Raw genomic sequence first — 24,382 nt, forward strand, 5'->3', positions numbered from 1 at the left:
TGAGGGGGATCGGAGTCGCGGCGCAGCCTAGCTCCACTCTCGCCTTTGAAATTATCAAAAGAGCCGTACGGTGAGTGAGAGGTAAGAGGATGAATAATGTCGGAGATGCAAACTCATTCACATTTAAACACAGCCTGAGACGTGGAGGGGGGGGGGGGCAGAGAGGAACCTGAATGAATGAGGAAGCTTCTCATCACGGCTGGAATTGAGTAGGAGACTGGGAAAAGGAGGGAGACTGAGAGAGAGAGGGAGAGAGAGAGAGAGAGAGAGAGCGTCGGTGGAAGTGTTTATGAGAGAAGAAAAAAAAAAAGCGCGATTATCTGAGGAATTTTTGTGAGACGGAGGCGCCGGCTTCCAGCACATGTTTGGACATTGTTTTGACAACAATACCAACGCCAAAAGCAATCATGATGAGAGTTATGAGTTTTACTTGTTGAGTTATGTATCTTCATCTCAGACATTTACCAGCAGCTCTCTTTACTACAGAATTTATATTGGATGAACACAATAAAAATAAAAAATAAAAACACCTGCATGGTGCTCTGCTATCCAGCCTTGAAATAAATACTTACTGTGTGAAGTTGGTATGGTTTATCAACCCCCTCATACTACATGGGTTGCATCTTCTTTGAGTGTCCTTGCTGTGTATGTGAGCTGCTTGTTTGTGTGTCGGAGGCAATTACAGTGTTTCCCTCAGGATTAACAATTGAGCCACTTGCCTTCACCTCTCCTAACACTGGAGCATATTCCTTTGGTTAATGACCAAACGGTGAACACGTTTGGTGACAGATCGCCTCATGGTCGGTTTAGTTACTGTATAGTTGCCGATTTCATCACAGAGCAGTGTGATGTAGCACCTCTGCTGGTTTACATGAGTCTTATCATTTCTTCTGTCTGCCGTTAAATGCTGCAGGAAACCCTGAACTGACGTGACTCCGACATAACAGGTAGAACAAATGTGATGAGTAGAACAGAAACATTTATTTCTCTTCTTCCTGCACTATCTTGAGCCCTTTGGCCTGCATGTAGCCACTGCGGTTACGCTGTAGTGCCACAGCGGCTCTCTCTCTCTTTCTCAGCTCTGGCTCTGCTTTCTTTATGGGCTCTGCCTTTGGGAGGTGAGGGACAACTACACCATTGAAAACCTGTTTTGTTTGTTTGTTTGTTTGTTTGTTTGTTTGTTTTTTTCACAATGATTGTGAGAGGATGTTTTTTCACCTGGAGCCTCACTGACATATTTCCTCTAACTTTTCCTGTCTTTACTCATCACTTCTTTATCTTGCATGAGAACTCTCTCTCTGGCCTCGCCCCCTGTACTTTGTGCTGGTTGTTACACTGGTGTAAAAATTGTATTAGACGACCACATACAGAACACAATATGGAGTGTATATTATAGGATGATAAGATTATTAATTAACGGGTGACTAACCATCATTCATAATCAATAGAGTGTGTTTTTCTTTTGTCGCTGCTCGTTTAGCAAATGACATGTGCATTTGGTGAGTCAGTCAATCGGGATTTAAACAAGGCTGCACTGTAAAGTCCTGTGTAGTGTCTCAGAGTGGCAGTGCAGTGCACACACTGAGATCTTGTCTGTTTTTAAGTGTTTTTTACTTATTAGTCTCAGTCACACTTCACTTCACAATGGCCTTAACTCCAGTGTGTCAGACTGTGCATTAGGGTATAAAAAAGCATTGTAAATACACAATTACACCATGTTAGTTCTACATTAGCCGTCTCAGCTACATACTGTAGTCAAGTACACGCCAGCTGCTATCAAACCTCTTTTTAATGGCTCAGGATGGACAGATGTTGTAGCCAGACTGCTCCAGATGTTTTAAAGTTGAGCCCTGTAGGACTCTCTCAGACAGCTGGCTGGCACTGATGGTCAAGCAGGCATGAACTGGGTTACAGAAAGAGCATATTTTCAAGCAGGGGAAATGAAATGAACCTGCACAGGCTAAAAGACGACTTCCACTTCTCAAAATCATCGAAGAGGACAGAAAAGACTCGATCACTTCTTTTGTTTTACGGTTTAATCAGTCCGAAGAAAACAAAATCAAATCAAGCAGGGTCATTTGGCAGAAGCTGCCTCATTGTGCACGACTCAACTGACCTAACAGTTTTTGATAGAACAAATGTCGTGCTATCGGCGTGGGAACTTGATCAGGCCAATTGTTTCCAGAGCCTCGGAGTAGACCCCTTCACAAACAGTGGATTCCTGCTGAAGAAAGGCCCCCTTTGTGCACGGCTAATGCGAGGGAAATACAGTTGCTTAGCAGACATTCTTGTTGAAATCATAAGACATCTCCTGCTTGTCTGTCCCTGTGTTCTGCCTGTTTCTCTCTCTGTGTCTGAGACATGCAGACAAAGGTGAGGAACAAACTTTTGTGCCCCTAATCACCAACATACAGTAGTTAGAGCAGAATGGTTTTCTTCTGGAAGGAAATCAGATTAGGTTTTTCTTTATTTAAAAATCTGAGCATTTGCTCCATGACAGAGAAGTGGAAATGAGATGGTTGTGTATGCAGCTTGCCTCCCTGTGTATCTTTTCCACTGTCTTGGCCACAGCTAACCCTCCCAGTGCAACACTTACCCTCCATCCTCTGTGTGGGCCAGCTCAGTGGCAGTCGATCAATTTCAGCCTCCTCCTCCTCCTCCTCCTCCTCCTCCTCCTCCCCCCCTGCAAACCTGCTGCAAAAGACAAAACCTCATTTGTTTTGTGTACTCCTGAGATCGATAGCGGCTCGACACTAAAAGAGGCCAGCTAGAGGGATTCTCCACTCAGTTCTAATGGGACAGGCCGGTCTGAGCACAGAGGAGGCTGTTGACGGGCCGGTCCAGACGCTGCTGTCCACAACCCAGACCACAACAACATCCCCTCCTCTTTGCTTTCTTAACAATTACACCAAAGTAGGCCAAGGCTATTAAAAAAAATAAACCTGCTGGGTGATCGGGAGGATCAAAAATGATTGACTAATCATTTGGATTTTAGTCAAATTAGCACTAACATCCAGGGGCCAGTCAGATAGTCTGGACAGCTGAGGCGCAGTTCAAGGCCCTCTTTGTCAATTTGTAATTTAGGAAATTGCGGCATTGTCTTCCCTCGGGGTTTGACTGAATGGCGAGAGCTCTAGTTGGGGTTGTTTACGTTGCACATTGGCCTCCCCAGTCACCAATCAATCTCAGAGTGTCTTTAAGAAACAGAGGGAGGAAAAAAATAGGTAGAAGCTCTTAATTTCAGGCTTTTGTCTGTTCAACAGTTCCCTTCTCTTATTTGGAATTGCTGACGGAATCGCTGTTAACAGCACAATGGCTGTGGGTGTGTTTGCACAAAAATACCCTGTGTATGTGTGTGTGTGTGTGTGTGTGTGTGTGTGTGTGAGTGTGTGTGTGTGTGTGTGTGTGTGTTTTTTTTGTGCAGGCACAGGGTGCGAGAGCTTAACTGTGTGTTTTACCTCAAAGACTCGTGTGTCTGCCCCAGCTCCCGCTCCCCTCAGAGCTGTAAGAATATCAGGCATCACCAGAAGTAACTCTGCGGTCGGTGTGATTGACGCGAGAGGCCTCACCACCAGCCATTCAAGGCACATTCTTACGGGGATCTCATATCGCCAGGGGTTGGCCCGAGCACTCCTGGTGCCTTCCAAGGAAAATAAGCGGCGTGACATCAGGGCTTTGTCTCAACGGCGAGGCCCCTTCTGTTTGTGTTTAATATCGCTCCGAGAGAAGTGGAAAGAGGGCCAGCCAATTTCTCTGGCCCCGACCGCTGAGCCTGGGTGCTTCGGCGGTGAAGCGACGGTGATCTCGTGTGTCTGCAGCGCAACGCTCTCTATCCCCCCCCTCTTTCTTTTTCTTTTTCTCTGTTGCTGCACTCTCTTTGCTTTTGGATCTCTGGTCCCAGGAGGCTTTGCAGTTTTGACTACAGGGAAATCAGATCTCACAACACTGGGGGCCTTTTAGGATGAAGGGGGCAGAGAGTAAAAACAGAGAGAGACAGAAACAGAGGTGGAAACGGAGATGCGGGGAGAAGATGTGAGGAATGATTTTGGAACAAAAACTGAAAGGCAGAAGAAAAAGGAAGAGTCGGAGGGAGATCAAAAGAGAGGAGGACAAAAGAAAGACAGAAACATAGGAGGGGGGGGGAGTATAGATGAGGTGAGAGTAATGAAAAATGAGAGGAAAGTAGGAAAGCAGAAAAGAAAGAGAGCAGGGAGTCTTAAGTGAAGGCCAGCCACGTCTGGGTGGTTTTCCTGAGGACAGGCTCTTTGATACTCCAGCACTCACACTCCAATGCATTTAGACAGGGGTTGACAGTGGTTTCAGGCAGCGGTTTGTCTGGCCAGTTAGCTTTGATTTAGAAGACCCTGGACCGAGGGCTGAGTATTTGACTCTTTGATTTTTGTTAAGTACCTTGGATGGAAAATCGGTACAGTTTTTTTTTTTTTTTTTTTTTTTTTTTTTTTTTACTACGAATTTAATGTTCCCATCTCAACCCTAGAGGCAGACGGCTTATACTTTCCAAGTCTTTTATTTTAAGTTTTCTATTATTTTTATACTATTTTCAATAGACTCACATGCCCAAGATGTAATTGCAATATGACTACACCTACTTAAACATGATTGCACCCTATTGTCTTTGTTTTGGATTGAAGTCAAACTCAGTTGTCTGAACTGTTAATGTAAGGATTAACCACATGTGACAAGATGAGTCTCCAGTGTTTTTTCGAGACTCATAAAGTATTGTTTGAAAACCTAATTTGATTGATTTTATTTGACTCTTACCATGTAAAATCTCAGCTCTGCTGTAAAAGGCAAAACGTAAGAAAGAGGTCAAATTGCCAGGACAACAAAAAAAGCCCATGTGGCTTTTTCCCGTTGTGGTTCACATTGTTATATGAAAAATAAAGGAAACCAGGCTTTTATTGTTAACAACACTGAGCCAGGCATTGTCTGAAAAGCTTATTTCATTACCTACTGTAAACTCTCATATTTGTGCAGAACTGAGTATTAGATATCCCATTTTGTCAATAGTCAGAATTAAACTTAAGGAGGATTCAAGCGAAATTTCTTTAGGTATTATCTGGATTTATTTGTAGATGCAAATCGATGCACAAGCTGCTTCCAGCATCTGCTGAAAGAATAACTGTCAGAGACGGATTGTAGATAATTTAAAATGAAAATGTTTTGCTGGAATGCCTCTCTGATAAATACTCAAACAAATCTTCCATTTGTGTGGGACACTCCTGTCAAAGTCAGATCTAGGTGTGTGTGTGTGTGTGTGTGTGTGTGTGCGCGCGCGTGTTTGTGCGCGTGTGTGTGTTTGTACGTGCACATCTGTTTCCATAGGAGTCCTGTGTGTTTGGCTCAGACACGCACACACACCCATAGAAGAAGAGAGGAGAGAGAATGAAAGAGGAAAGCCACTGACTAGCTGCTGGCGAGCAATGTTAATAGTCTGTCGGTTTTGCTGGTTTCTTCCCTTTTTGCAGCAGCTGTACGCAGCCCAGCTGGCAAGCATGCAGATCTCACCAGGAGCCAAGATGGCTCCCCTCCCGCAGGCTCCCAACTCCTCCGGTCCGCTTTCCCCCTCCGCCCTGAAGAGCGAGAAGCGAGCATCCAGTCCTGTCGCTCAGATTAAGGTGAGCCTGTTGCTGCCGATGATTTTGTAAAATGGTTTATGTGGAATCACAGAGCGGTTTGAATGATTCAACGGGATATGTCGGAGCTGGGAGGACACATTTGTGATGGGTTGATGTTCTAATAAGCTGTGGGCAAAGACAACGGCACAAGGGGAAAATCTAACCACACTGAAGAAACAAACAAATGTATAAGGAACTTATATGGGAAAAACAGTGTCTCCATGGTGTATGACAATATAATAAGACAAAGGAAAGAGTGAGTTCAGAATATGAATGATGGGAAAACACACAAGAATTATGATGATCAGTGCAACTAAAAGTGAGAAGTTTCTGAAACATCGATCTGCCCGTGGCTCTCTGCTCTTAACCGTCAATTAGAAACAGCTTATTTAAAAGTCACACACTGATACACACACACGCAAGTACACAAACTGACACTGGCGCTGGCTGCTGTTTGGCAGGAACCCAGACCCCTTCACTGTGGAGAGAGCGTACGCCTCATCTTTGCTCGACGGCGAGGCAGTAATGGAAACCATGTGTATGTGTGGGGCACAGCTGCAACCGGCGTCACAATAGACCGGCGTCAGAGCTCACCACACTCAAACAGTAGTGCTGTGCCCTCCAATCTCCTCCAATCTCCCCACCCTCCCCACCCTCCCCAACCCCCGCACTTGCTCAGCCCACCCTACCGCCACCCACCGCCCCCCCACTTTGGCATGCCACCCGCAGACTAACCTCCCTCTACCGAGCCGTTCCTAAACTCCCTCCAACACTTCCCTCAGCTGAAGCTCAGCTCCAAATTAGCTCTGCGTTCATTAAGCGACTACCGCCAACACAAGAGCCCCAGTCAGTTTACTTCTTGGCATTACTTTTCCTTTTCCAGGGATTCCTTATGTGGATCAATGTGGTCATGAACCTTTGATTAGAAATAGAGGACAAGACTCGCACAAACAAAGGTGCTATTGTTTAGATAAGAGGGCACACTACAACTTTTTTTTCCTGTCACGTTCAAAGAAGTTAGCTGTGGGATTCTTTTTTTTTTTTTTTTTTTTTTTTTTTTGGGGCAAAGGAACTGTGACTGATCAGCCAGCCAGTCAGCAGGAGCGTCACTAAAGTACTGAAAGCACAACTTCCAAGAGAGACTTGGGACAGGATGGAAAATCAGTGGCAGCAGTAGACTCTAATTCAGTCAGTTACACCTCCAACAGTAATAGATTTTCACAGCAGACATGTTCATTTTCACCAAAATATTACTTTATACACAATGTCTATGTCACACTTTACAAGTCTGACAGCTTCTCTGGAAGTTTATAGAGCTACCGGTGAATATACTTGAACAACACTGTATATGGATGGATAAAGGAGAAGTGGATTATGCTGCATGAGTGAGAAGATACCTTGAAGATTACAAGATTAGTGCTGCAATGAATGTGAATTCATTTTCACAGACTGAATGTGCTGTCATTGTAATCCTTTTACAGCCACCTTTCAAGCCAACAGGTGGAGGTTAGTGTTTGACTCTCGAAAAGTAGATTTCGGGGGAGAAATTTAAGCCCATGTTCCCCAACCTGGAGGTCCCGACACCCACAAAGGGTCACAACATGAATTAAAGGGACCCTGGGATGATTATTTAGGAAAAACCAAAGTTGACCACACAGCGTTAGCTTGTCTGTATCCTCGAGGGATAGTAAATATGTTTCATGTGTTTTCTTTCCTCATAAAAACATAATTGAAACAAACATTTTGAAATAATTTAAAACCTACAATGTTTACATCCCCGTTGTCTTGCTAGCGATCCTCTTCTTCTTTGCCTTTGTTGCTGCGTTGCTACGTTTCTTGGCGTATTACTGCCGCCGACTGTCAATCAGTGGAGTAGCATGAGAACATTAGCAGGGCTGTGTATCTTGCACCCAGGTGTGACGCTCATGTATATGCGTCCTTGTTTTGTTTTGTTTTGTTTTTTTTGTTTTTATTTAATAGGGACAATGCAATTTAACATGGTTCCAAAACAAAGCAGGAAACTAATGTGTCGCACAGAGAGTTTATAGCTATTACTAATTTTCAGCTCTTGTCCCTAGTTGGGCTTTTACATGTACAGTGTAAATAAGACAATTTTCATCCTAATGAAACCACAATACACTGCAGATATTAAGTAGAGTAAAATACTATATTGAAATAGACAACAACAACAGCGAAAACAACACAATACAAACAGACAACACAAATGATAATAGCATAGAATTACCTAAAAATATACAGATGTACAGACTAAAAAGAGACAGCAATAGAAATAGTTGTCCATACATGACATCCTATCGTTATGGAGCAATAACATTGTTCCATAAAGCTACTAGTGGCCAACTCAAACACAGGGTATAAGCAGTTCTGAGTAATGCCACGCACTCACTCACAAAGACACAAAGATGTGGCGATCCATCAGTTGTACATTTCCATTAAGCACCGTTACATCTGTTCCACTAACAGGAGGAAGGATCCACACAGCCATTGAACCTCTCAGCCAGACCCAAGACAGCTGAGGCTCTTCGCTCCCCAACGTCCCCGACACAGAGTCTGTTCTCGGGAAACAAGACCAGTCCTACAGGCATGGGCAAGGGCCGCATCCCCAGCCCCATCCCCAGCATGGGCAGGAACACTTCTCTTGGTAGGTAACAAACACGCACATGCACTTTAACACCAGTGTTTCCTTTACCGCTGGGTAGACGGGACGGGCCACCCAGACCACTGCTGCTCTGCCTACAAGAAGTACATTAGCATTGGCTTCACTGACATGTTCAATAAGGATCACAGGGTCTGAGCGCTGCTTCACCATGCCAAGACAAAATTCTGAGGGGAAACACTGACGTACTCTACACATACATGCCCTCTCTCTCTCTCGCTCTGACACACACACACACACACACACACACACACACACACACACACACACACAAACAAACGCTCATATCCTTTCATGCGCCACTGTATTGTTCACATCTGTACTGTACATCCATCCAGAGCAAACACGTCCTCACTCCAGTGTAAAACTGTTCTTCCCCTCAACCGGAAAAACAAAAACATCACCCACCCAAACACCTCCCTCCTCCCCGCCACACACAGACAAACCGAGAGCCGTTGCATGCGCCTGATAGACTGCAGACACCTCAACCCCACGAGGAGACCTGTGTGTGAGCATTTGTGTGTGTGTGTGTGTGTGTGTTTGTGTTTTACAGGAGTCCAAAGCCCTGTATTTAGCCCCAATGAAAACCCCAGCAGCGGAAGCAGTGAAACCCAGCACACGTTATTTGGTTTTTAAGAGCTTCCTCACATCATTGTCTGCCCGCGCTAGACCTTTTATGCCCCTACCTCTGCTATCTGTTATTAAGGCCAATCTAAACCCTCTCATTATATCCCCCCAGAAAACAATTTCACCAGCTCCTCTGGAGTGGCTTTGAGGACGCGTCGCTTGTGTTGCCTGCAAAGTTATTTTTGCCCATTTTAACGGCCACCCAAGCATACAGTGCTTCCTACTTGTCTGCTAATTAAACGAGGAGGGCGACGGAAACTTTGCATCCTTTTATTTATTTCTTTTTTTTTTTTTTCTTATTCTTCAAATGTGCATTGGCTTCAAAAGTGTGAAGCACATAAACAAGAGGGAGGAGATTCTGTCGTGTTTACTCGTGTCACACAAGTGGACTGGAAAACAACTTGAGCAACGTTTTGGTCTGACAAGAGAAAAATCTAATTATTTAAACAGATTTTTCAATATTTTTATAACAGGAATTTGTTCAGAATTTGCAGCCATTGTGATTTTTTTGGGCTTCAGCACTTATGCTTTGTTCTCAAAGGTTGATAGTGTTTATGAATAAGCACGGAGTCATACACAAGCACCAAACTGGGTTCTTCAAGGTTTAAACAGCATCTGACTCAAAACCCTCTGATTTATTAAAACTAACAAATAAAAGATACTTGCAAATCAGAATTTAAAAGAAAACAGATAAGCAGCTGAACTCTGTGAACTACAGACTTAGAGCATAAAAGCACAGTTCAGATACTGAATGGTTTAATTTATTTCTCTGTGCCATATCCTGTATTTTCTAACGGGCTTTCTGTGATGGCATAAACCTCGAGAACCATTTTCTGGTACATGTTTTGTAAGGACTCCATAAGGATTCAGAAGAAACAAGTCACCTCATAATATAACGTGACTTTCTTTTCAGTCAGTCCCCATACCTCACAAACTGCTTGGTTAAAGGAGCTATTTGTCAGTTTTGCTATTGCTACAAAGCTAACTTTAGCATCAACAGCTGTTACTTACCAGTGTAGAAGAAATGTTGTGAGTTCAGCATCAAACTTCATTCCATTACTCAATTAACAACATTAACATAGAAGCCAAAATTGGAAAAATATTTGGATATTTTACTTATGAGATTTCTTTATTTTGTGTTTTTCTCTGTCCTCTTGTTACTAGTGCTCAGGGCAGAATTTAGCAACATTTGAATCAGAATATGATGACAGATGTGAAGTTGTTGCTTATGTGTCCAGTCAAAGCTTATTACTTATTAAGACTTGTGCTTTCCTTCCATGCCAGCCAAAGTGACATGCAGTTTTCCCCTTTCGTCTCCTCCCAGACATCCTGTCCAGCCTCAACTCCACAGCGCTGTTTGGGGACCAGGACGCAGTGATGAAGGCCATCCAAGAGGCCAGGAGCATGAGGGAGCAGATCCAGAGGGAGCAGCTCCACCAGCAGCAGCAGCAGCACTCAGGACACCAGAGTCTGGAGGCCAAGCTGTCCGCCCTCAGCAGCATGAGCCTCAACAACGGCAACAAGGTTAGAGGGAGAGACAGGTCACATGTGGCAACATGAGAAGACACACAGACACACTTCACTGATAAGGTCTATAAGAATCACATGCTCTACATGCAGCTTTCAAAGGCATTTTCTTCCATGTGAAGAAACAGTTCTGATTCAGACACTCATGGGTCTGCATACACACACACGCATGAATTACACAAATGCAACAATATGTACATTTGACTCACACCAAGTACATTTACTCAAGTTCTTTACCTTTCAGAGGAACAATTTTTAATTAAACAACTTATTAAACAACTAATGTTACTGTTTACTTTGCACATAAAGATTTTACATACAAAACATATGTTCAACTTTTAAAATAGGATCCATATTAAAGATGAAACACTCACACGCACTCAACAGTGTATTAAAAAACATTAAAGGTAGTTCCACCTGCAGCAGGTAAGAAATGCTGTTGACCTATTAAAGGTCTCATATTTTACACTTTCCCTCTGTTTTATTTGAAGTGTTGATCCATAAGAAGATATATTTGTGGTTTTAAGAATCAAAAACCATCTCAGTGTAGTTTTACATCTCCTCTCTCAGGCTTCTCTCTGGAGCTCTAGTAACAAAAGGTCGGTGATCAGAATAGAGGGGGCTCTGAGCCTCTCTTCTGATTGGCTACCTTTTCTCTGAGTGATCTAATAAAAATATAGCAGATCTCTGAAAAACCAAATCCTGCAGGGTTGGACGGTGGATCCAGGTGGGCTTGGGGCATGGCTGAGAGACTGCTTTGTTGTGACATCACAAAGTTACAGAAGTCCTGACGGCTCGTTTTAAAGCTCAGTTTCTGAATACAGGCTGTGTGCATTTCTCCGTGGACTGAGGCTTTGATACTTTTACAGTGTTAATATAGAACCTAGACCTGCTTTTTAATCAAACAACACATGGACATCTACCTTTAGACTATATGGGGCCTTTGATATCTCTGTAATAATGATAAAGCACTGTAGATGTCGCAAATAATTTACTTTAACTTAACTGTACAGTAACAGCTCTGCAACACTAACTGACAGGTGCTCCCCCAAGGTTTTTATTGACTTGCCTTTATTGGAAGCTGTATCTCCAACCCAGAAATTTCAAAGTAAAGGCACACAACAAACTGTCATATAAACAATAGAAACTAAAATTCTGATTCAGCCGAGTTGGATGGTGAGATTATATTCAACAGGCCTTTTTGCGTTTGCTGGGGAAGTTGATGTATCCTTTTGGTCCCATATGCTTCAGTGCTGATTTGGGTGTACATATTTTTGAGTGTACTGATTAGGGCTTTTATTGTAAAAGAATATTTTTACAATGTGGTATCACAACTTTTCCTTCAGAAAAACATGTGAACACTGCAGAGCATGCAGGACAATGTGGTGAGGAGAGCATTTATCCCTATACAGCATTCATATTATCATGTTCTCTCTCACTCCTTCACACACACACACACACACACACACCTCCATTGATCTCCAGACTCCTTAATCCTGTGTCACATTCTCTCCAGTATTTCACTGGCCGCTTATTCGAGGTTTCTGCTCAGCTTGTGCACGAGTCTGAAGAATATTCATGGATGATATTTGGTGTCGTTTAGCGCGGGCTGCACTTCTTGAAAACTTCTCTTTTCTCCTCTCATCTCCACGGCCACCCAGAAGCCAACAGCTTTGAAGAGGGAGCAGCTGGGCCAATGACAAGTGATGGTTTTGGCGTGTGAGTGTGTTTGTGTGCCTGCCTTGACTGAGACTGAGTGGGTGTTTTTTTGGAGAGGAGACGGTGTTAACATTAGTGTGTGTGTGTGTGTGTGTGTGTGTGTGTGTGTGTGTGTGTAATTGAGTCCAGCTCTCCACTTGCCCTGGAGGGGGGATCCCGGCCTCAGGGTTTTAGCCCAATTAAAGGGCCTTTCTCGGGGAAGAGACCCCCCCCCCCCCCCATGCTCACCTCTTCCCCCAGCTCATCTCTCCCCCTTGGGCTGAAGGAGACAGGGCCTTTGTACCAGGATCTCATATCCAGAGGGAAATCCATATTCCAAAACATCTTCAATCAGTCTGATCAGCCAATCACAGATTCCGAGGATCAGACACTCAGTAAAATAGGGAACATGATTAGACCAGCTCTCCTGCGCAATTGATCCCATGTTGCTTGCAAGGATGAGGAGAAGGAGGAGGAGAAGAACTCATGAATATTTTAGGGGTGGAGACTTTGAACTCACCAACCCCAAGTAGGTCATGATTGGTGCACTCCAAGGATAGGCTGTTTTGAATTTTTTGGACTTGTTTGCCTTGCATCTTCAGGAGGAAAACATCCAAAATCTGGCAAAATATATCTCTGCTGTACTTATCCTCAGTCCCAAGTTGATTTTTTTTATAAGTCATTATACTAGTAAACACTGAGAAGCTCATAAATATAAATTATACAACAGCCTATACTAATAAATTGTTTATTAAGGTTTAATGTGAGTTGTCTGCCGCAGGTCCGATGAAAAAATCCCAGAAATATTCCCAAATAAGTTTAAGTGCTAAAAGGAGCTTTTTGTAAAAAAAAAAAAAAAAAAAAAGTTAACTTTGAAATGATCACAGATTAAGGTGAGTGTGTTGAAGGGAGAGACCGACGCACCTCTCCAGTTCTATATTTTCCAACTTTTTACGAACAAAACCAAAGCAATGCAGTAATTTGGTTTATAGCTCCATGCCTCCTAATAAAAAGCTCATTTGGAAAGTCTCAAAGTAATTGTTTCCGGTTCGAGGACGACAGCAGGCCTTGGTGTTTGTTGTCAGTTTGTTATTCGTTACCTAACAACAGCAGCTCAAAGACTCTTTCTCTTAGCTTTAAATACATAATTTTTTCTTTGGGACGGAGAATTTTTTTGTGTGTGTGTGTGTGTTTTTTTTCTCTAAAGCTCTCAAAGGCTTTGCTCTGTCTTAAACAATTCATGGATGGAACTTGCTGGATACTGAGAGTGTGACTCACCCGTTCCACCTCGGGAGGCAGCGAGACCAGCTCTTTTTCTTTACCTTGGATTTCTGTGTTGTTTTCTGTTCGTCGAATAAATTTGTTACTCAAATCCTCCCCTTTGAAACTTTGAAGCTGTGCCCGAGCCCTTTTTGTTTTATGGCATTGTACGAATGCGGCGCACTCGGCTTCTCCGGAGGGAATGAGACAACTGCTGTAAATGCTATCTCAGTGTAATGTTGAATGTTGAGCTATTTATTGCCTACACTGATTTGACTCAAAGGGAGTCGTCGCGGTGACGTCTGAGTGTTTGTGTTTATTTCGCTTTCTGTTTGTGTATTTTTGTCCCACAGCGTCAGGCATAGACGACATAGACATTTTTGTAAGAGGTGAAAGTGATCCTGTCCTCCTATTTGTGTGTGTGTGTGTGTGTGTGTGTGTGTGTGTGTGTGTGTGTGTGTGTGTGTGTGTGTGTGTGTGTGCGTGTGTGCGTGTGTGTGTGCGTGTGTGTGTCCTGGCTCTGCACTGGCCTTGGCCATGTTAATGTCATTATAGCTGGTGTACAGACGAGAGGCCTGGCCAGTTAGTGGCATTGTTGAGTATCACCTTACGCTTACGTTGCTTCCAGCTGGCCTGCGGCTGCCAAAGCTCACTGAAATAGCCACTGTGTATGACTGTGTGGGTTTGTGCATGTATGTATGTGTTTGTGTGTGTGTGTGTTGCGCGCAGAAGACTGTGCACTTTTTTTTTTTCATCTAAACAGCCACAAAACACTCCCTAAACCCACTTAAAGGAAAACATCAAGTTTCTGAGAGGTTGGCACATTACTCAGCTTACATGTCCTAGATGAAAACACCAAAATCAACCATGTGTCCCTGTTAGATTCTTCTCTCTGCCTCAATAGAAGAGAGAGTGATAACATGTCGAAGCTCTAAACCTGTATGGTAAGCTGTCTTAAAAGCGGGAGAGTTTTGCACTGGGGATTGGTAAAGTTTACACGAAATCTAATAGAAAAATAATACACAGCTTTGAACCACAAGGGACCACTGTTTCTGTTTCCACAGGAGGTGAACACAGTGTGTGATGGCAGACTGACTGCAAGTAAATCTACAGGCCCATAAGAATGAACTTTTTTAATTCTATTTTCACACTTTGGATGAGGCCGATCATGAACACAATCACTCAACAGCTGACTGAATGGTGGGCACATAGGGTTTTTTTTTTCTTGATTTTTTTTGGTGTCTGTTGAAACTGCCAGCAGATCCTTCAGCAGCTACACAGAAGTGAGGTTGAGGTTTGCCAGATATTTGAAATAAAAAAAATCACTCATCAAATAAGAGCTTATATGCCTTCCCCTCTTAGCCAGACACCAGTTATTAATAATATGTCTTTACCTAATTATATATTTGATCATTAAGCTTTGATTATAAACCAGGTCTAGGTTCTATATTGATACTGTGAAAGTATCAATGTATGCAATCCATGGACAAAATGCACACAGCCTGTATTCAGAAACTAAGCTTTCAAATGAACCGTCAGGACTTCCTTAACTATGTGATGTCACAACAAAGCAGTCACTACTTTCATGCCCCAAGCCCCGCCCACCTGGACCCAGCGTCAAACCTGTCAGGATTTGGTTTCTCTGAGTGTTTACCTGAAATCTGCTATATTTCTATTAGATCACTCAGCCAATCAGAAAAGAGGCTCAGAGCCTCCTTTCTTATGATTGGCTGACTGACCTGTTGTTACTACAAATGTGTATCCAAACAAAAATAAAAACTTAAAATAAAACAACACAAAAGTGTAAAATATGGGACCTTTAACATTCCTCTCAGACTAAGTTTTTTACACATTTTCATGAAGTATTCATTCTTAACTTTTTCACAGTTTTGAAATTTACCAGATCTCTACATTTTAGAGGCCTTAATTTAATGTAGCCCAGTGTCTTTTGTCCGCACCCTGTTGAATAAAGTTGGTCAGCGTGCTTGCAGTTTCTGTTGGAGGCGCAGAATAAGTCTGGAGGGAGGAGAGGGGGGAGGAAATGGTTGTATAGACGTTTATATTGGCTCCACTAGTGAGTTTGGTCTTTGTAGGAAGCGAGCCTGTGAAACCGACAGCTCAGACAGTTCCAAGTCTTGATTAAAGGTCGACGTAATGTTGCTGCATTTGAAGGCTGGATGATATACATTATAATAATGTATACTACAAAGCTGAGTCTGGCACCTGCAAATAGACTGTTGAGTGTCTACTTCTTTGGGGATTGGAGCCTCGAGGGGTGGAGGGGGGCTGGCGGAGGGGTGTTGAGGGCTATGAATAGGAGGAATGGTGAAAAGAGAGAAGGAGGGGAGAAGAAAAAAAAACAAGGCTGACTGACAGCTCTATCGGCACACAGCGAAGTCTGGAGGAGGAAAGAGAGAGATAGAGAGAGAACGATGAAGAAAAAAGGAGGAGAGAGGGGACGCTGGTTGGGAGGAGAGGGAAGGGAGGGGGGTGTGTGGGGGAGGGGGGTGGGGGGGGGTACACGACTGAGGAGGTTGCCAAACTTGATTGGTCCGGGAGGAGACAGTAAACGGTTGCGGGTCAGTTGGAGGCAGGCCGTGCTGGCGGTGGGCGAGTTGTAACTGTGGTAATGAGCTCAATACGGTGTGGATTAAAAAAAAAAAAAAAACAGCAAAGTTTAGAGCGTTACCCTAGCAACAGTGGAGCGACGCAAACGCCAAGACAAGGAGAGACCAGGCGGAACAAAAAGAGTCGGGTGTCTCTTAAATTTAGAAATATACATTCAGCAGCAATATTGGGCTCCAGACCCAGTGAAAGGAACAGTGTGTTAAAAATACTGTGGCAGCACAGATGTGATTTGTTTCAGTGGTACTTGTTTGTACAGATTGCACTGAATGCTCTTTTCTGCTGTTTTTGTAATTTAACTTGATTTAATTTTTTTAATTTGACTCCGATCTCAATCTTCCGCTCGGTTTAATTCATCTTTGTCCCTGCACACGTCCTTCATTGTGTGTAATTAATTTAGTCCTTGGTTAGTCAACTCGTCTGCTTCCAAGTCAAGTGCTCTTTTTGCTCCAATTCAGACCTGGGTTAAATAGTAATGTAATATCAAGCATGCAATCAATGAGCTTTACTGTGTCAAAGCCATTCAGATACAGTAGAGGCAGATAAAAGTTTTTGCTGAGCAGCATGCTTCCTCTTCACTGTAATTGCCTGAGCATCAGCACTGTTATTGACTATTTTTAACAGGTAGTCCTTCTGTGGAGATGAAGAGGAGACATAATCCAACAGTGTACATAATACAAATGGAGTCACATGAAAGAGAAAGTTAAAAAAAAAAAAAATTCTATAATACTGCTCCAGAAGGCAGCCATCCAGTATCAAACCAGCAGGCGTACGAGCCAAACCTATTTCAATCTTGACTAAACAAAGCAAAGACAGCTCCTTATTGCATTTGCCACAAGAGCTTTCAAGTAGACCGGAGTCGACCAACCGCAGGGAATATTTGCAGATTTTGACCCAGGTCTGCTGTTAATCTGTAGTTTGGATCGGTCCACCTCTATTGATGCTGTCCTCGTCCGTTTTCCAAAACCCTAACTCCACTCTGCATTAGTTTTCCATCGCTCTCCTCCCATTTACCAGCAATATTCGTAGCTATGTCTCAAACTGCTTATGATGTTTAGAAATTATGTTCTTGGCAAAGAAGGCATGTTTAGCATCATTTTGAGAAGTACAAATTTAATCCAAGACAACTTTTAGCAAGTCTGAGAGCATCAGGCTATTGCTCAGCGCTACAAAGTTTAAAAAGGATCCTCCTGGACTATAGACCTTGTCTCTGGACTAGTTTTCCATTCCATTCCTCTTCCTTTTTTCTTTCACTCTTTCTCTATCTCGTTCTGTCCTTCCCTCTTTCTCTCTTTTCTTTAGTCCTTTGTTAGGCGGTTGCTTCCTGCGGTGAGCATGGCACTGCCCAGGCACATGTTCTGTGGTGGGCCTGATTACAGCCCTGCTGTAGTGCTGACATTGGCCCGCGCCGGCTCCTCATCTATAAACACACACACACACACACATACACACTCACACATACACAAACACACACGCACGTACACACCGGCCCCTAAGTTCCACCAGCTCTGCCAGCGGCTACCGCGGCATGACTTCACCCGGCAACCATTCCTTGCGTCAAACAAAATGCCTCTGTCACCAGAAAAAGGAGGAGAGCGGAGAGGGAGGAGGGGAGGAGGAGAAGGAGAGGGGAGAGGAGAAGAGAGTAGAGGAGGAGCGTGGATGTGCGGTAGCTGTGCGGAGGGTTCGATGTTTTCCACCACAGTTTGGGAGTGTGGTGGGGTAATTTTAGCTGGAAGGCCTCGGGGCAGGCTGCTTGTAGAAGTGGAGTGGCAGGCAAGAAGACAGAAACACAGATGATGGGAGGTTGAGGAAGACACTTATGATCAGCACGGCTTTGAAGCAGCTATGACTTGTCTATTAGCCTATCGCATCATGACTCATTTCCCTCAGATAGAAAAAAATAAGTTATTTTACTTTTTTTAATGACAGGCAACTTGATCCAGACATTAAAGGTCCCATATTTTACACTTTCCCTGTGTTTGATCCATAAGAAGATATATTTGTGGTTTTAAGAACCAAAAACCATCTCAGTGTAGTTTTACATCTCCTCTCTCAGGCTTCTCTCTGGAGCTTTAGTAACAACAGGTCAGTCATCCAATCAGAAGAGAGGAGACTCTGAGCCTCTCTTCTGATTGGCTGGCTGTTTTCTGAGTGATCTAATAAAAATACAGCAGATTTCAGGTAAACATCCTGCAAGGTTGGATGTAGGGTCCAGGTGGCCAGGGCTTTGGGCATGGCTGAGAGTGTTGACTGCTTGTTTGTTTGTTGACATCACAAAGTTACAGAAGTCCTGATGGCTCGTTTTAAGGTTCAGTGTCTGAATACAGGCTGTGTGCATTTTGTCCATGGATTGCATACATTGATAATTTCACAGTATTAATATAGAACCTAGACCTGATTTATAATCAAGAAAGACACGGACATCTCACTTTATACAAGACAGGACCTTTAAATAATATGAACCAAACAGGAACTGAAAAGAACATTCAGAGAATGTATTTTTTTGGAGCTCGATTCACATTTCTCAAGCAGCTCAAACCTTTTTTTGTGTTGCAGGAGCGGCTGCACTATGAGACACTGAGCCAGCACCTGGGAAAGCTTGGGGAGGATGCTGGGAAGATGGTCCACCGAGTCATTGACCTGACAAGACCAGAAGATCTGGATGGTAAGTTCTTCCAATTTATTTGAATTATTATATATTTATTCTTATCTCTGATTCTTTTTCTTTATTTTGGGACTCTTTTCTGACTCTTGCACTCAGCATTTTTGATTGCTTACACCGTTGGTAATTCAGAATTCAATGCCAAAAAAAAAAAAAAAAAAAAAACAGGATTGAAAATGGAAAGCTAGAGCGATGTAAGTGGAAGAGAGTTGCTGGAGTTCTGAGAAGCAGAGTCGAAGTTAGAAGCAGTCGCATCCTGTTAAGACTAAATCAATACCAGTGACCCTTAACTTGGTGGGCCCCACATAGAAGAGGCCTGTACCTCTGGGGGCCTCGTATCTCAGAGCTCCAGTGAGGAAGTAAAAGACATCTGCCAGAAAAACCAGAACATACAGGTATTCAGCAAATACAAATATTTATTGTGCTCCTCAGGAAGCGACGGTGAAGGACACCCTCCTCGGCTAAACAGAGCGCTCAGTGTCAACATTTTATGCTCTTCACAAATTTTACTCTGTTATTATTGCTGCAAGTACATGACAAGAGGCTGAATTCTCCTCCTTTTTTTACACAGCTAGTGTTTGTGACACAAGATCCCACCCAGCACAAGTATGCAAACAAAAGCAGGCGAACACAGGTCTGTTGTAGTTAATGACGCTTACTGCAAATAAGTTTAATGAATGAAGTGACTTGATATATTGAATGTTTCAGATACACGAAATTGCTTAAATACATTCACTGTGTCTGAATTTAGTGGACGGACACTGACTTTGTGTTTCCTCAACCCACCTGTTTCTCATAAAGCACCACTGTTTACAGGCAATGAGGGGTTGAGGAGTGCTCATCAGGGTTTAGTTTAGAGTCAGAGGAGTAAACACAGGAGCATAGGCACTGAGATACTATCTGTTTGTGTGAGCATGTTGAGGGCATCACGGCAAGACCCCCATCAGACCTTTGTTATACATCCTCTTACGAGAAGGAGAAAAGGGGCCTCGGGAGTGAAGAAAGACGCAGGACTAGTCCTTATCAGTGCTGCGCTGTGCGTTTAAAGTGTGAAAGTATGAACGATGAGCGTGTCAACATACTACAGGAAGTGTCATTCCTTTGTGTCACACAGGGAGTAATATCACGGAGGCGCGAGTGTTCAGGGAGGCGCGGGGCAGGAACAGCAACGAGCCGCACATCAAGAGGCCCATGAACGCCTTCATGGTGTGGGCCAAAGACGAGCGGAGGAAGATCCTGCAGACCTTCCCCGACATGCACAACTCCAACATCAGCAAGATCCTGGGTGAGAATTCACAGATTTGTGTTCAGCATTCAACGTTTTACCTGAGCCACAAACTCCAGGCAGGAAAGCTTTGAATCCCTTTACATTAATGTTCAGGTTTTGGAGGATTCTCTTTATTTCTGTCTCCCTGTGAGAATGTTAAGCTCATATGGAGTTAGCATGACAACATTTTACAGTGTTTTGCTTTGGTTATTAAAAATTAGGGTTTTTTTTTACTTACTAGAAGATCACGGACACATAATCAGCAGATCATTGGAATTTTTCTCCCGTGTTTTTTATGGAGACTTTTTGTTAGTTGAAGCGTTTTCTTGAACCACAGGAGGACAATGAATTTCTTTTCCCAGCGTGAACCCGTCACCTTTTGGATGGACTGGGGACAAAATCTCAATGAAAATCAGTTTTTGGGTTGTTGTTTTGTGAAAACCAGATAAAAAACAATGAGACTTATATGCTGTACATCTTACAGATGCTCACTCACAATTAATGCGTGCAGTTTTGCAAGCTCCATCATCTCATTAACAGACACTGCACCTTCCTTTAAAGGTCGGCCTCTCTGCTTATTAGCTTACCCTCTGCCACTATTTCCTACAGTTCACAGGGTTTCTTACCAGTCTTCTGCAGACTATAAGAAGGACTAGTGTTTCTCAACCTGGAACACTCCACACACAGAGCTCCACTGTGTCAGCCTGACCAGTGTGATGGATGCATTCAGTTAAAAAGCAGCCATGTTGATACTAACCTCCTCGACACAGATAGCCATTCACACGGCGCTGAGCGTAACGGTTGTTCGCGAAACATTCTTAAGACCCTCCACTGTCCGGCGCAGGGCTCCAGTGAGCTTGAGGGTGGCTGAATGTAAATGCTCCTCCTGAGCAACATTAACAAATTGCTTTTTCTGAGGTGGGTCTGTCTCATTGACTCAGAGCTTTGAATGGGCTCCGATAAAGGGAGGGTTTGTGTTCAGATTCGTAGGCTGCAAAATCCAACTTTGACAGAAGTTTGAATTGAAATGAGATATTTACACTCCTTCATCATAGTGAAAAATTTGTTTAATATGTGAACAGTAAGATCCTTTTGGCAGGAAGCACTAAGGGGTAATTCTCCAGGTATTTATCAAGCATCTGTGGCGACACTGGAACAAAAAGCAGAGCTCAAAGTGCACAATTTTGTATGTGTACATAGCTGCATGTGTACAATGCACGTCTTCCCAATGTAATAACACAGCTGGACTCAGGGGAGTGGGTGGCAGGCTTTGAAAAAACCTCCTCTCTGTTTCCTGTGTCACAAAAGTACCAGACTAGTTTGTGATAAACCTTGATAAACAGAGGAGCGAGGCGAGTGTGTATAATCAGTTGTCAGAGTGCTTCGCAGATGGGCTGCATTCCTGCAGTAATGGCCCTGTCCACTTCTTCAGAAGGTCCTCTTACCGAGGAAAATAATAAGTCCACAATGTGTCATTCTTCTTGAGCCAAGAGGGAGCAGAGTGTAATCCACTCCTGATTTTCCTTGGTTAAAGACTCAATGGTGTCTGTTCACATGATGATATTCAAACTTAAAGAAACCACCAGAAATGCTGAAGGTTTATGTATAGACCAGGGCCGTGTGCCTCTTTTGAATGACTGAAATAATGTGCAGCTGAAATGACAGCATGTTAGTCCTGTTGGATCAGGCGCTAAGTGCCCATTTCATCTATTTTACCACAAACTCATGTGTCACTGAAACAGTTTAGAAAAGCATGTCTAACCATTTTTCATCACTCCCTAAATGTGAGGAAGTTCCTTTTTTTGTCTCTGATTTCTGTCAACCCATAGTCTTTATTTCTTAACGTACATATATGTTTTTTTGACAAAGTAAAACTGAAACAAAACTAAAGTCTCAATCCTTTGCTCCAGGCTCTCGCTGGAAAGCCATGACCAACCAGGAGAAACAGCCGTACTACGAGGAGCAGGCCCGTCTGAGCAAGATCCACTTGGAGAAATATCCCAACTACAAGTACAAGCCACGGCCCAAGAGGACCTGCATCATCGACGGCAAGAAGCTGCGCATCGGAGAGTACAAGCAGATGATGCGGTCACGACGTCAGGAGATGAGGCAGTTCTTTGTGGGGTGAGTGCCACCGCTGTCCCTGAACGTCACTCAGCTTTTTATATAAGTGCTCAGACTGGTTTAAACGAAAGCCGCTGTTTATTCCTTTGTGTGTTTTTAAAATTGAATTTTAGATTAGACTGTTTTACATAGGCACGACCTTGAAATGGACTTAATGTGTAATAATGATTTAAAATCCCTGGAAATCACACACTCATTCAGCCCATTTCTTTCCTTCTGGGAACATTGTTTTCATTCTCAACTTTTCTCAACATCACAGAAGAACCTGGTCCAGCGCACTTTCTCCATCTCTGCTTTACCTCAAGGCAGGACCCTGAAACAATAATTCAGGGCAGGAATTTGACTCAATCCCAGGCCACCGTCATTCAAACCATCAGAACACTAATTCTGTTGGCTAAAGTACCAGACTAGTTATACATTTGGTCACTATGTTCAAGTGGGAGGAAAATGATCCACATTACAAAATACAACCATTTTATGGCCAATAAATATGAAAATGCTCACTAATAATAATTATAATTATATTTATTTATTTATTTTTTACCATTTTCATAATTGCATGTTATTACACGAGAAAGTGGAGGCCACATGTATGACATATAGTCATAGCAGAAATATTTAAATATTTATATTTACATATATTTATAATCTCTATCTCTCTCTCTCTCTCTCTCTCTCTCTCTCTCTGAACGAGAATAAACAAAATCCTGTGAATCAAGTGCTTACTGAGCTCGACCGCTCATCAACAATGAATAATTATTATTATTATTAATATTGCTGGTCATATCAAAAGCAAACTCAGTGTAGACAGACAGGGCTGACAGGAGCAGCAGTAGCAGTGTGGACACACTGCAGCAGCAGCAGTTCAGTGAGGTAGCATCACACACAGGTGAGGTGATGCAAGATGTCCGTCAACTCATTGCTGCTTGTCATATTATTGCTGGTTTAGCTGGCTGTTCTCGGTGCAGGCCAAAATGACGCTCGGGTCACCAGGAAGTGTCTCGGTTGTCCTGACTGACTGTCCGTCGCTGTCAGAGGGAATGAAGCTCATTTCCCAGAAGTCTTTGTGCATTGACCGCCACAAGCCTTGGATCACAGACCACTGCTGCACCTGTGACCTTTCAGTTCAGGTGTTTTTTTTTAATAAACATGCCATCCTGCCAGCCGCCTCGGCCTGAATATGTGTATTTAAAAAAATTAAAGCACCGATAAGTAAAAAAACAAATGTATTTTTATTTAGTTTTTTGCTTTTTCATTCAGATATTTCACAAGTAATTGCACTGTGTCTTTGCACTTTTATGTCAGATCTTTTTTTATTAGTGTGTCAGTATGAATATAAAATATTCTTAACTACGTCTATTAGCTAGAGGTTTGTGGAGTGACCATCAGGGTTTATGGACCCTTAAAGAACGATTTCTTCTCGGAGCCTGTTGTGGTTCTATCTGCAAAACCCTTTAAACATTCGCTGAAGAGCATTATATTTTTTAGAGTGTAGTCAGCGAGGGGAAAAACAGTGGCATTGTCTTAATAGGAACCAGCCATGGATGTGTTTAAAGCCATCTCAGTGGCCTGTGTTTGAGATGGATTTACCAGAGGCCACGGCTTTGAATAGGAGCGATTTTTAATAGCTTGTCATTTATTAAATTAGGACAATGCGGGGCGCTTGCGGGCAGTGAAATTGGACACAGACAGACATAGTGGAATATGAAATGTAAGCAGATGTTTGAGAGGGAACAAGAGCGAGGCAGACGTCACGAGCTAAATGCCACATTTACTGTGTGTGGTCAAGCAAATGCAAAAAAAAAAGAAAAAAGGGGTATGATTCTCCAGGCCTGGACTTTCAATCAAAGTTAAATCAAATAGCTTCTGGAAGCCAGTACACAAGCAGTTTCTGGCACATTCCATATAACTAGGCCGCTGTTGTTTTAAAGAGTTTAATGTGAAAATGAGTCCGTCAGGGCGGACAGCGGTAATTGTTTCAGGAGACAGAGGAGTGAAAACTGTTAGGTGAGAAAAGTGACAGCAATTTTCCTGCTTTATGTGGCTCATTTGAGGAGCCAGAGGGCCCGTCTGAGTGATGTACGTTTACCCTCATTCCATCTGTATCTTAACAAGTTATTTAGCCGACGCTGCTGCGAGCTGGCGGGGAGCGCTGCGTGTTAGGACATGCCCCAGGATGAGAAGCGCTGCTGTTATCTTAAGTGGCCTCAGAATTAATGTTTTGTTCAAAGCAGTTTGTTCAAAGGTTAAAATGAATCAGTATCCGATCAGTC

General features: G+C 43.1%; 1 protein-coding gene across 3 annotated transcripts in view; it reads left to right on the forward strand.

The window, feature by feature from the left end:
- LOC111229733 (transcription factor SOX-6-like) overlaps positions 1-24,382 on the forward strand; it is a 116,923-nt gene that overhangs the window by 90,793 nt on the left and 1,748 nt on the right. For 2 of the 3 annotated variants that reach the window (XM_022756198.1, XM_022756199.1), the window contains exons 10-15: positions 5,490-5,639; positions 8,124-8,301; positions 10,268-10,467; positions 18,613-18,721; positions 19,833-20,003; positions 21,896-22,109. In XM_022756198.1, the coding sequence (XP_022611919.1) occupies positions 5,490-5,639; positions 8,124-8,301; positions 10,268-10,467; positions 18,613-18,721; positions 19,833-20,003; positions 21,896-22,109 (1,022 nt within the window). Of the gene's footprint in view, positions 1-5,489; positions 5,640-8,123; positions 8,302-10,267; positions 10,468-18,612; positions 18,722-19,832; positions 20,004-21,876; positions 22,110-24,382 lie in introns of all 3 variants that reach the window. The other variant, XM_022756200.1, reaches the window with a different exon arrangement.

This window comes from Seriola dumerili, unplaced genomic scaffold (genome assembly GCF_002260705.1).
Source record: "Seriola dumerili isolate Sdu_G_001 unplaced genomic scaffold, Sdu_1.0 BDQW01000242.1, whole genome shotgun sequence".
Lineage (NCBI taxonomy): Eukaryota > Metazoa > Chordata > Actinopteri > Carangiformes > Carangidae > Seriola > Seriola dumerili.